Below are 13532 nucleotides of genomic sequence, written 5' to 3' on the forward strand. Positions count from 1 at the left end.
AGCAGTGTTGATGTGACTTTGAGAGAACTGTGGTCTGTTAATGCCTGTGGTTTGGGTGTAGCCTCACATCTCTCCTAACTGAAGTAAGTTCCATCACACCTAAAGGTGTGATATAATGTAATCCAATCTGACGTTTCGGCTTTTGCACTCGATGGCATCACAAAACCAGAGATCAGATTTACCTTTAATCAGGTCGTGACCTGATTATTGATACCTTTTCTGAGCGTGACACCTGCATGTGACTTAACATGTTACCAGATTCCCTGTGTGTCATTCTTGCTCACAGCAGCAATGGGCTTATACTCATCTTCTGCACTGTCTCCATCACTCCTGTTAATTAGGTGCATGTTTCTGTCCATGTTCGTGTGAGAGTGTGTGCATCGACAAAATGTGTTTCTGTGTCTCTGTGAGTCTTTGCTTCCGTGTGTGTGTGGGTGTGGGTGTGGGTGTGTGTGTGGGTGTTGGTGTGTGTGTGTGTGCGTGTGTGTGTGTGTGTGTGTGTGCGTCTATCTGTGTGTGTGTGTGTGTGTGTGTGTGTGTGTGTGTTTGTGTACGTGCGCGTGTGCATGTGCGTGGGTGTGTGCGTGTGCGTGTGCGTGTGCGTGCGCGTGTGCGCATACTTGTGTGCTGTGGTTACCTACATGAGTCCCAGAAACATAACACCATGCTGGAGTGTTTGGGCTCCCCTGGAAAATGACACCTACCTGATAACAATGTGGATCCATGTCAACCCTCTTAGTTCACTGGCTGCTCTTACATAATTTCCAGTACTTTTACAACTCAGTGGTGTTTGGAAAACTACTAGGGAAATGGGGGTTTACCAACCTGCACAGTAAAGTCTAGTCTAGTGTTTATTTAACTCTTGGGTGTACTTTTTTTTAACCCTGTAATAATAATTCAAAAAAAGACAAGCTACCCTTTTAAATTGTGTGCAAAATATTCTCTTACTCTAAACATTTTTGAAATATACAGTAAGTTTATTTTATTTACTGTCCAAACTACATGCTGAGAATTACCTACCGACCTCAACATTATTACTTTTGTACTTTTGACCAGGTCCACATTATTTAAATGTGATCAAACCACCTAAAAATCTAGCTGAACTATGTTATAGTATATAGCTGATTTAGTATAACTAATATTAGTCTAGTTGAGTATAGACAATGGTATATGAACAGAAATATTGTTGCACCAGCTATTTTAAAATATACTAAATGTATAGAAAACAGAAATACAGTAACACATCATCATATGTGGACGCAGATTTACAATCTCCCTTCTGCCAGGTCAGCTGGAACTGTACAGAGAGCGACTCACAGTCTTACCGTTCACAGGACATGAATGAAAAGAAGGCACCTGATAGTGACTGTTTATGTAACATAGTGTAAGTGACACAACGACCGAGAGATCTTGCACAAAACAATGGAATGTTACAATGGAAGGATTTACTGTAGTTGTCTTTGCCATACAGTGTAGTGGAGTTGCATGTTTCTGCTTGTTTTTGCTGTCTCCCAGTCTTTCATCCAGTCCCTTCCCCTTTTCTTCTTCGGTTTTTCTTGAGGGCAGTATTTGTGGTGATGTGTGAAGCCTCATTGTTCCAGTGCAGAGAGAAGACTCACATTGTGACTTGCATATAAACTTTCAATTGTTCTGTCTGGGGTCAAGCGGCGAGATCCCTTTTGTTTGAACTTCCTCAGAGCTGTATAGAGGAGAGGGAAAAAATAAGTTGTTAGCTTAGTGCTAGATGCTTTCATGTGGTTGCTACGGTCAAAAGTATTGTACAGCAGCTTAGCAGTTCATTCAAGGACATATCGTATCTGTTACTGTAAGACATGGGAAATTATGTTGGCTTCAAAATGCAGCTAGTTATAATATGAATATGAAAAAATAAGACTGTTATTACTGAATAGTCAATATTTAACTCGGACAAACACACAATTTACTCTGGTCTGCTCATGTGCTTTCTGTTAATATTCAAACCAACCACTTGTAAACTTTAAATTATGTCAAGTGCTCCAGTTAACATTTATAGCAGCACGCTATCTATGTGAGGGTTTGATGCTGAGACATTTAAAAAGAAAATATTGTTTCATTGGTGTGTAGCCATATAATCAGCTCAGACATTATTCTAACAGCTGCATGAGTCATTCACATGACTGACCCTGGATTTCCCCTGGAGGTTATTTGTTTGAACAAGTGGCTGCAGTTTGGAATATAGTACAGTGTTGGGCAGATGTGCACAAGTCACAGTGCACCAGGCCGTGGACAACACGAAGGTGTCTGGTGCGGCCCAATTCAGCTTATATTCTCCCAGAGTGGTGTGTTTACTTGGGGGCTATAGGTCAGCAGAGCAGCAGTATGGAGAGTGACTGTTGAAGGCACCTCCACCCTGACCCTTTGAGCCTGACTGGAATGTGACCATGAAAATAGGAGCAGACAGTAGAACTAGGTTAGCTGCCCATCACTGTATGCAGGGGAAGTCGGCTTAATGTAACCAGATGTGCAAAACCCCCCATTTAAAAATGTCAATCTCTTCTGAAAACCCATCTCTATGCTCCTTTTCTTAACATTTTCTTGCCATTTTTGTTTCATTGATTTTTTTCTTGCCATTTTTTGTTTCATTGATTATATCTGTATGTCTATTTTACATTTTGTGCCTACTGTGTGTTTTATTCATTGATCTTTTGTTGTAGTTTATCTCTAATGCTTATCATGTTGCTCTTTTACCCTGCTCTGTGAAGTCTGGAAATGTGCTATATAAATACATTCATTATCATTTAATGATGAGTGCAAAACTGTGAGAGTGCAAGGTAAATAAATACAAGGTATTTATATAAATACAAGGTATTTATTTACTGCTTGTTCTGTTAACCACAAACCACTTCGAGTTACTTCAAATGTATCTCTCAATGTTCTGGTGTCAGGGAAGAGTTAACAACCATGCTCTTGTCCTCTCACTGCAACGGAAAGCTATATCGGAACCTTTTAAAAGCATATGTTGAAACAGTGTTGAAAGCTGTCACACCTGCCTGCCTACAAAGTCCAGGTCCCTCAGCGGGGGCTGACACCCTGCCGAACTCAGGATCACTGCTAGAACTTCCTTTGTGAATTTGGCTGTAGCCAAGAATATTTTTAGCCTGCTAGGGTTATGTAACAAGTACCTGTCATGTGATCCCTACATGGAGAGGTGTGGAGAATTCGGGCGGGAAAGGGGCAAAGGTGGGAGTTGGTCAAAGTCTTTGTGTGGAGCCTTGGGATACAGAATACCTCACTAACCTCATGTCCAACTGGACAAATGCATGCGCACACACAGTGTGAAAAGTGAAAATCTTGCTGTTATTGGCTGGGGCTTGGGACTTGGCATTGAGCTGGTGCCTGGCATGCTCGTATTAATGCTAACCCTCTGTTGCGTCACTCTTACTGTTACATAAAAACATAAACACGTGCACAGCACGCTCACAAAGTCCAAAAGCTGTGTCTGCTTTGCCTCATCTGGAAATGGAATGGATCTGGCTATGTTCCGTCAGTGAAAGTATTTAGAAGGGCAGCCAGACGATAATAAAATAAAGCCTGATAATAATACCTGGTTCATTGCCTCTTTATCTATATAGATGGATCAACCACTTTTAGACCTCGTTAGGAATGTACCTTGGACAGTTTAGCTCAACATCTTGATACACAGCACAAACCTGGATTGTTTTTTTACGAAAGCAAGGCTCGGTTGGGGTCCCAATCCCGGCGGCCTTTGCTCCGTGTCACTCCCCATCTCTCTCTCTCCCCATTTCCTGTCTAACTTCACTTCACTATCAATAAAGGTACAAAAAGTTATAAAAAGCCCCCCCGAAAAAAACAACTAGTATTATGTCTGGACCAAAACAGAAGTTTTTTTTTTACTTTTTTAATTAATGCGCTGGTACGGCCTTGTCAAAAGCCCCCCCCCCCCCCCCCCCCCCGAACACCCTACACATATAATCCTTCACTTCGACCCAAAAGCCGTTGGCTGGAAATGCCCCAGTGGTGCCCCTCGCACTCGATGGATCGATGCCATTACCAGGGACCTGCACCAAATAGGCTCGTTGCTGTCTGAAGCCGAGCCCTTAGCACTGGACCGACCTAAATGGAGAAGTTTGGGGAATCTGATTGGCTCTATGCATGGCACCGCCCTCGTTGCAGAGCAGGAGACCTGATGATGATGAGTGTGCTGGACAGCTATTCATTTGAAACAACGATACAGGAAGCAGTGACACTTTCCCACTCAGTCTGCAATTAAATTGTTGAATGTTTCCTCTATCGAAAGGGTTAATATTGTTAACAAACTTTTAACCTAGCTGTTAAATGTGAAATTAATCAAGATTGAAAAACCGTATTGCCTATTTTTAAAAGTTTTTGCCTAAAATTAAATCTGATAATGTTCTGTTAAGGACTTTACACATCGGGGCTGTATCGAATAACTTATGCAAAACTTTCCTTTGAGTACTTTGCTTTAAACCTATTATAGTTGATTCCTCAATCATACAGGTTTATGCCTTTATTCACAGTGAAAAATGTACCTTTGTTCTGAATAGTGATGCGATGCGAGAGTGTGGTCTAGCCAACACCAACTTGATTTGGGACTCCACACTATCCATACTCTCCTATCTAACATCAGGGTCTTGAGCTCTACAGTGTTGTTAGCTAAGCTGTCGCGCCACAGTGCATCTACGTAGGTGGTGCTCTTCTTGCCTTTCCTGGATTTGCCCTGGGTTGGCTCCCATAGTGTCAGCTTGCTTGCCTCTAGTTCTGGGTGCCTGACGCAGTGCCCTGCCAGTTCTGAATAGAAATTGCCTCACTTTATCGCTGTGTAATATTCACACTGTGTGTAGATGTACTCATGGCACAAACAACAGTTTGGATAAATGTGTGTAAGAACCTTTAAGCCCAGTCCACAGCAATGATTCGCAACTGCAACTCCTTGCAACTACTTGCAACCATTATCCCCAATGGCACCGGTCTGCAACTGATCAGTCCAGACCGCTGCAATTTCTTGCAACTGGTTGCAAGTTGCGACTAGTTGCATTGGTGTAGACTGGACTTTTGTTTAGAAGGTTCTGGTGAAATGGAGCTAGTTTCCAGAAAAAGACACCATTGTTCTTTCAGCGCAAGCTTTTTTTATCCCATAGCCTGGAGCGATGATTGCTCTGCGATTGGCCAATTTGTTGTTAGGCCAACTGAGGATAGACTACATCCCACAGCTGGAGGGACGATTGATCTGTGACTTGTTCATTGTTCCAACTGAGGATGGACTCCATCTAATACACTGAAAGCACATTCAGTGACATTTTCAAATCTGTACTATGAGTGAATTATATATTTTTTTCCCACCTGAAGAAATTACTGTCGAAGCTTGTACTGTTTTATTGAAAATAAATGTTCTAATGTCACCCACACTGGCCAGCATTTGCTATAACTGTATACTGCCAAATGTGGTAGAATTATAAATATCGTAGACCCAATATGAGGTACATTTACGGCTATATGATTTCTACTACCTGCACCCACTCACAATCTCACTCCACTATCTCCATGGCCCTCAGGTACCCTGGATCCTCACCTGTCTGCCCTGCTGTGGGCAGCCATGCTGGTGTCCCTGGCGATTGTCATTGTCTTGCCTCAGCCCCACGGCATCAGAGCCCTCATCGCCTCCACCATCTTACGACTGATCTTCTTTGTGGGCCTGGAGCCTACCCTCTTCTTGCTTGGGGCTTTCAACGTGAGTTTTTGTCTGTGTGTTGGGACGGGCCATGCAAATGTGCATGAGCATTTGATGTTGTGTTGTAAAGTGAAAGTGGGCCACTTGTTTACATAGGGTCTCTCGAGGCAGCCCTCTGTTGCCCTGGACCTTAGGTTCAATGTCACTCGTAAGTGTTAAGGGGCTTTTTCACATGACAAGAATTGAGCTCAAGTTGAATTGCATGCCACAAGTCATTGAATGTTGACGCACCAAATCTGGGTGTTGCTATTGCAACATAAGCTTTCACCATTAATATAGAATAGGTCATCCAGCCTAAACTAGTCAAAGTTCAAACGAGTTCAACTTTAAGTGTCATGTCACAACTCGGCAGACGTTTCAAGCGGTGCCTTACGGCAAGTGTGTTGTTGGGCCTCAAATTCTCCACATAGAAAATGAATGGCTTGACACAGCATTGAGTAATCGTTTGCAAGCAGCTTTAGAGTAGTTGTGTATGAACCATGCAGACCCCACAGCACGGCTATGTTTGGACTTAACACTCAAATTGCATGTACAGTTTAAGAGTTGTACAGTAAATAATGGTCATTGCTATTAAGGCAGCTTTTCATAGACAGTGGGAGACTTTTCGTCTTGTCTTGACTGTGTTTCCTGCTCAATCTCAATGTGGCTGTTGTTTCTACATGTTCCTGTCGTCTGTGTTCCCCGGGGCTACAGGTGGGTAACAAGGTCATCTTCCTAATGAGCTTTGTGGGGAACCGGGGAACGTTCACGCGGGGCTACAAGGCCATGATCATGGATGTAGAGTTCCTATACCATCTCCTGTATCTGATCATCTGTAGCCTGGGGGTCTTCGTCCACGTCTTCTTCTACAGCCTGCTGGTAAGCGAGTGTGCATGCCTGTTATCTATGACACAAAAACACGTCGTAATAAGCACATTAAGGCACATGTTAGGCCTGCATATAGGCAATGATGCAACTCAATATAGATTGACCCACCTTACTCTTCCTTACACACACAAAATATAGAATCCTCACTATTAACCTGCTATTTTATACTTCGAGAAATGATGGTGTCACACAAAAATAGCTGATCTACAGTACAAGTGTATGGCGACAAGCTGTGAGCTTGTAGATCGATTATTTTCCAAACTTTTGAACATTGTTGCCAATAATGATTTGCACAAAACAGGGACACCAAGTTCAAATTTAGTTGACCCTTTAAGACTGGGAACACATCTGTGTCATTTTACATTTCTTTGGCTATTCAAAAATAGCAGATATACAAGCACGAGCTTGTAGATCTGCTATTTTTGAAGAGTTTGAGAACCACAGATATAGCAACATAAGTTTTTTCAAAAAACTGTTAGGATTTAGACATTTGTAGAATCGGCCAAATTGCAAAAATGTTCATGATTTTTTAAAAAATCACACCCTGTGTGAAGGTAGCGGCGCCTTTGATACATTTTGTCATCGATATGTGTTTATAATGTGTTTATAGCCATGTGTCACGTGAAGCTTGACCAATCACTTTGTTGACGGGTCTGACCAATCAGAACGTTGACGGGTCTGACCAATCAGAACGTTGACGGGTCTGACCAATCAGAACGTTGACGGTGAACACGGACAAAGTCAGGTATAGAGCAGGATCCGCTCTATACCTAAAGGTATAGAGCGGCTAGCGCCGCTAAAAATAGCTGATCTACAAGCTCATATGGATTAAGTGTGAATCTTCCCCTCTGTTCTTGTTGTGGCCCAGCTGTTTGACCTGGTTTACCGGGAGGAGACCCTGCTCAACGTCATCAAGAGTGTGACCCGCAACGGCCGCTCCATCGTCCTGACGGCCGTGCTGGCCCTCATCCTCGTCTACCTCTTCTCTATAGTGGGCTACATCTTCTTCCAAGACGACTTCATCCTGACCGTGGACAGAATACCCAACAAGACCCTCGGTATGTTCAAAGAGTTCTTCTAACCACTGTTATAGAAGAGTTCTTCTATAACAGTGGTTCTCAACCTGTGGGTCGGGTCCCCATATGATTTTTTTTTTTGGGGGGGGGGTCCGACAGTGAAGTGACAATTTAATCACTTTTAAGATCTTTTTAATTCCTAAAAAGGAAGAAATAAACTGCTCTAAAAACTGGTCTAACATTGGCCAAATTGTCAAATTATACAAACGTTGTGAAAATAGCAGATCTACAAGCTGACAACGCCTCGCAATGTGAGGCGTTGTGAGCTTGTAGATCTACTATTTTAACAATATTTATCTGTGGAACCGAGTCAAACAAAATGTCTCAACTCCTACAATTCCAAGTGTTTATTAGGGTGTGGGGGGTCCCCAGTTCAAATATGATTCTTTTTGGGGGTCGCGGCCTGAAAAGGTTGAGAACCATTGTTCTATAACTACATCCCTTGGAGTCACATGACGCTCCCTTGACTGGAATGAACCTAATCCACCCGCCCTCGGTGACCTCAGTCAAGTTCAAGCTGAAAGGCAGCATGTATTTCTGCAGCGTTGCAGATTATCCGACCCGACCTGGATCATCTGTCAAAATAGCCAGTCAAAGTGAAAATGCCTCTAAAGCAGAAGACAATAAATGTTTTTAAAGTTGCTCACTTCAATCAATCAACCTTAACTAATGTCCATAAGTATATCATGCACAGACAGTATACATCCGCTGCCAAGCTTACTCACACACCTTTATATCTTATCTCAGGTACCATGTGTAAATATGTAGATAACCTTTTTTTTGTTGTTTGATCTCCTTTCCCCCTAGCCCCCCCCCCCCCCTCTCTTCTTCCCTTTCTTTTTTTCTATGGAAATAACGATACGATGGGAACTATGCACGGAAACTAATTTCACCTACTTTTTTACTTCTGTAAACCTGTGATGTGACATTAAAGCTGATTCTGATTCAATCAATTGATGGGCAAAGAACAAAAGTCATACGATTTGCTCTCTCTATCCCCACCCTGGGGTAGATGCAGTTTATCATGCTAGCGTAGCTTATGCCACTTGTTACATGTAACCACTTTGCAATATATATAATAAGTGGTTGGTTGTCTCATTCCACAATCATTTTCTAAACTTCCATGTACTTAACATTAAGTACATTTTGTTCTGTTACTATCTTGCCCACGAGAAGAGCATGGTGCCAGTATGGTGGGAGAGTTCCTCTCTGGTGGAGTCTGTCGGAAAGAGAATGGAGAGAACTGCTCAGCAGATGCTGTGGTGGATGGTAAGTATGTTAGAGTTTGTCCTATGAATGTATGCATTTATATACTCCACATGTGAGTTGGAGCGATGGGGCTAGAGGCATTGTGAGGACTGAGTCAAAGAGTTCTTTTGAGTGTGAATTCACATGTCTTGAAAATATTTCTGTGTGCACGCGTGTATATGCATTTTATGTATATGTGTATGTATATAAATAAGTATATATATCGAGTGTGTGAAGGTTTCTGTGTCCCCAATGACCTCAGCTGGAGCAGATTCTTCTTCCCAGAGTCTTGGTTAGCTGTATAAATCCTGGCAGCCGGTTGATCATGGGATTACACATGTTCTGGTGGGGACTAGGGGCTGCTGCGTGCAGCATAGGGGGCTTACATTCCTCGTGTGTCTAGGACTGGGGCTGAGACCTGCTGAGGTGGTTGGGGGGGGGTCAAGGGGTTAATTACTGTCAAGCACATGCAGGTCATAGGGTCCTCTCAGCCAGGGCATGGAAGTCTTCTCACCACAACCAGTGGGTTCTAGCAAACCGACTGACCTCTGAAGAAAACACTACCATGAACCCATGCACTGCCTTAATATGATCAGCCAACCATGTAAATTCCACAAACCGTCTGGAGCATGACCTTACCGAGGCTTCTTTATCCATCACCACCATTCCCCACCATGCCCCGCTAATTATGCTGGTCTGCTGACTTGTTTTCGTGGTGATGATTCGGGAAAATTCCCAGTGGTATATCCAGTTGTGTCCTGTATGGTGAACCAGTTGGTGGATGGGATAAATCCATAAAGTATTCTTTATTATAAAATTCAGGTCCAAATGTGCGCTATGTAGTTAGTGTGCTGTTATACGCCCATATATGGGAATATGAAGGAGATCCGGTTGTCCAGAAGCGTCAATTCGACCGATATACCCATATATGGGCATATATGGAGACCGTTTGACCAGTTGAATTGAGTCGGATCGGGGGTTGTACAAAAAAGTCCCCATATATGGAGTACTCTGATGTCATCAATATGATGTCATGGTACCGTCTGGCCTGGACGATACTGTATGTGCATTAAAGGGAAACTGTGCGCCTCAACAACGCAAATAGACATCGTTAGGCAATAGTTTCTGTTGCTTGTGGCGTCCACAATCGACCCAATGTTGACATGGAACTGACGTGTTAACGTGTTGCTGTCCCTTCATAGCTGCCATCGCTACCCAGCCATCAGCGATGGTCATCGAGGAGAAGGAGCGAGTGTGTGACTCTCTGATCATGTGCATTGTGACTGTGTTAAGTCACGGCCTGAGGAGCGGAGGAGGTGTCGGGGATGTCCTGCGGAGGCCATCCAAGGAGGTACAGTACAAAGCGCAGGACCGCTTGGACAATCAATTTACACCACTACTACTACTACTACTACTAATCTACAACTAATTTACTCCACTGCACAGACTGTGCAGTGGTTCTAAAAGATTTTCATGTCAAGGACCCCCAAATGAATTATATATTTGGCTGTGGGCCATCATATGAAAATATGTTGTGCCACATACAAGATGCGTGTTGTTAAACTTTGCTTTAAATATTCAAAATTCCAAGCATTCCAAGTTTTTGAAAATAGCAAGTCTACATGCTCAAAATGCATGTGAGCTGTCGGCTATTTTCAAATAGCTGATGTATATAGGTCTAAAGTGGTTAAAAAATGGTTTGATGGTACAGTATTTTAACTAATTTAGCTGGGGACCCCCTGGAACCCCCTCAAGGACCCCTGGAGGTCCCCAGACCCCACTTTGAGAACCGCTGAGATTAAGAATCACAAAAAGCAAACCTAAAGCAAATTTTATTTCCTGTTTTCACTGCTAATAATCTCAGCCAAACCACGTGTGGAGTTGCGGTTTGAAATTATACGTTGCGCCTTAGCAACAGCTACACTATGACAACCTGGAGGACTAGCGGTTTGAGGTGGGCAGCAATCTCTTGTAGCTAGCAGGTGGGTGCGTCAGTAGGACTGATGGGAGCCAAAATAGTGTTTCAAGAGGAGCTTGGAATTTTTTATTTCACGTTGAAAATGCACTTAATCGTCAAAAATGGTCTGTGATGCATCTGGAGTCAAAGTTTAGCATCAAATTCAATACCCAGCTGAAAAACATTGAAAACCAGAAACTGGAGGGAGCTTTAAATCAGACTCATCTACTGTAACTGCTGTATGTTACATTATGGAAAAAGCTTTTTTCCATGATATACAGTGTGTGTGTATATATATATATATATGTGTATGTATATATATATATGTGTGCGTGCGTATGTATATATATATGTGTGCGTACGTCCCAGGCCCAGCCTGGCCCAGCCCAAACATTAACGTAACTAATAGTTGGGCCACGCGACCCGGAAATGACCGTAATAATCCTAAAACGGGAGCAGAAAAATATATTTTTTGGGTGGCCCAGCGGCCCACTGACCCAGCGGCCCACCGGGCATATGGCCGGTATGCCAAATGGCCATCCGCCCCTGGTTACACACACACATGCTGTATAGAGAGAGATGGAGTTATTTTAGTGTAGTGTAGTATTTATCTTCTTCTTCGTTGTTGGTGGATCTTCTTTCATCTACATATTCCTGTTTTTGCCTTGACAGGAACCCTTGTTTGCAGTCAGAGTCATCTACGACCTTCTGTTCTTCTTCATGGTCATCATTATTGTCCTCAACCTCATCTTTGGTGTCATCATCGATACCTTCGCCGACCTGAGGAGTGAGAAGCAGAAGAAGGAGGAAGTCCTGAAAACGACGTGCTTTATCTGTGGTGAGGAATCTGCAGTGTATATGTATTTTTCTGTTTAGTGCATCTACAGGTACCATCTACTTACCTACCGTTGGGATTGGAGTCCCATTGGTCTAAGTATGGTATATAAATGGGTTGAGAAAAATACCATCTAGTCAGAGAGCCATTCTTGCACCTTAGCAGAGTGAGGCACATGCACTTGAAATATTTAGTACTATTGCATTTGGAAAATGTCTTCTGCTAAGGCCACCCACAACAGCCAGCCACCCCCTGCTCCCTCACACGCGCACACACACACACACACACACACACGCGCGCGCACACGCACACGCACACCACACCACACAACCATCCAGTCTCCACTGCATAGCAACTCTTAAAAAAGATTTGCCTATGATTAACCACTTAAGCTCTATACAACTTTCAAAAACAGGCAATGTATAAGCTCACAGTTGACCGCATCGTGACGCGTCGTGAGCTTGTAGATCTGCAATTTTTGAAAGGTTTCGGAAATGTTTTCCAGGTTTACTACAGTGCTCTGAATGATAAGGGTTGTTTTGCGGACAGTGACAAAGAAACCAAAGGAGTGGTCTGGTCTAAAAACCATCCCTGATTGAGCGTGTGACTGCAGCGTTGCAGCCTTGCATGAGGCTGCCTTGCAAAATGGGGGCTGTTTTTCTTGGTAGTGTCAACAACGCAACAACCGCCTCCTCTTCCCAGAATGGTTGGTTAGTCATGACTGGTGCTGCTGTGGAGGAGTGTGTTTTCTTCCTGTTGCCATATGGCTATTGACCATGTTAGACTGCATAGTCACTCGCACACAAAACTCCCCCCTGCGTGACGTGCTCTGTGTCTTTTACCACCATTTTCACCATCCTTTGCGATCAGCTCCGTCAATTTTCCGTCAGAGTTCAAATGCAATATGGCTACCGGAATTCTTTCAATGCCGCATACAAGGTAGGCTCAGATAAATGAAAAATGGGGGAAATGCTGTCTTTGCAGGCCTCAGTTAGTCTGAGGGTTGAACTGGCATCTAAAGATTGTTTCATACTGACCTGGAAACGTGGAAAGGGCAGACGTCTAGATGCTTTGACGCCTGTCAGCCCCCTTATGGCCTTACTTCCCCTTGGTTTTGTTGTTCAGTCTGTTGTGACAAAGGTCACAACAGTCATTCACTAACTCAAATGTGTTTGTCATTGTTGCCACACCAACAGTGTTTCTTCACCATAAAAAAAAAGTGTATTTTTATTGCGCTAAAGGTATAAGAGGAATGCACGTGTGCATGTATGGGTCTGCTTGCATACATGCATATCTCTGTTTGCACTTCTTCATCTGTGTGTCCTAAATGTGCACTCACTGATATACTTTCACTCTCAGGTTTGGAAAGAGACAAGTTTGACAACAAGACGGTGACCTTTGAAGAGCACATCAAAGTGGAACACAACATGTGGCATTACCTTTTCTTCATTGTCCTGGTGAAGGTGAAGGACTCCACAGAGTACACAGGCCCTGAGAGCTATGTGGCCGAGATGATCAGGGTAAGGAGGTGTACTGTTGTCGTCAAACGTGCCCCAAAGTAGACTCACTCAGTTAAAGGCAGATTTATTCTTCATCTTACAACAAAAAATATGCATTTGCAACACTTTTTGGCAAAGTAGTCATAAGATAACACTAGAAAGGTGCACACTGGAGCACAAATCTCCACCAAAGGCTTGACCCAATAATAAGTCAAAAAATTAATTGCGCATCGGTAGAAAAAGCTCTGCTATTTTATTGCTGTGAATGTTTTGAATGTCTAAATTCCCGATTCACCACAAT

At 43.2% G+C, this 13532-nt stretch overlaps 1 protein-coding gene across 14 annotated transcripts in view; it reads left to right on the plus strand.

Annotated features, from left to right (window-relative positions):
- itpr1b (inositol 1,4,5-trisphosphate receptor, type 1b) overlaps positions 1-13532 on the plus strand; it is a 110459-nt gene that overhangs the window by 86298 nt on the left and 10629 nt on the right. For all 14 annotated transcript variants that reach the window (XM_084062155.1, XM_084062162.1, XM_084062167.1 and 11 more), the window contains 7 exons: positions 5574-5749; positions 6443-6607; positions 7485-7674; positions 8869-8961; positions 10143-10291; positions 11570-11735; positions 13092-13252. In XM_084062155.1, the coding sequence (XP_083918281.1) occupies positions 5574-5749; positions 6443-6607; positions 7485-7674; positions 8869-8961; positions 10143-10291; positions 11570-11735; positions 13092-13252 (1100 nt within the window). The remainder of the gene's footprint in view (positions 1-5573; positions 5750-6442; positions 6608-7484; positions 7675-8868; positions 8962-10142; positions 10292-11569; positions 11736-13091; positions 13253-13532) is intronic.

This window comes from Gymnoscopelus microlampas (assembly GCF_963454915.1).
Source record: "Gymnoscopelus microlampas genome assembly, chromosome: 7".
NCBI classification, from domain to species: domain Eukaryota; kingdom Metazoa; phylum Chordata; class Actinopteri; order Myctophiformes; family Myctophidae; genus Gymnoscopelus; species Gymnoscopelus microlampas.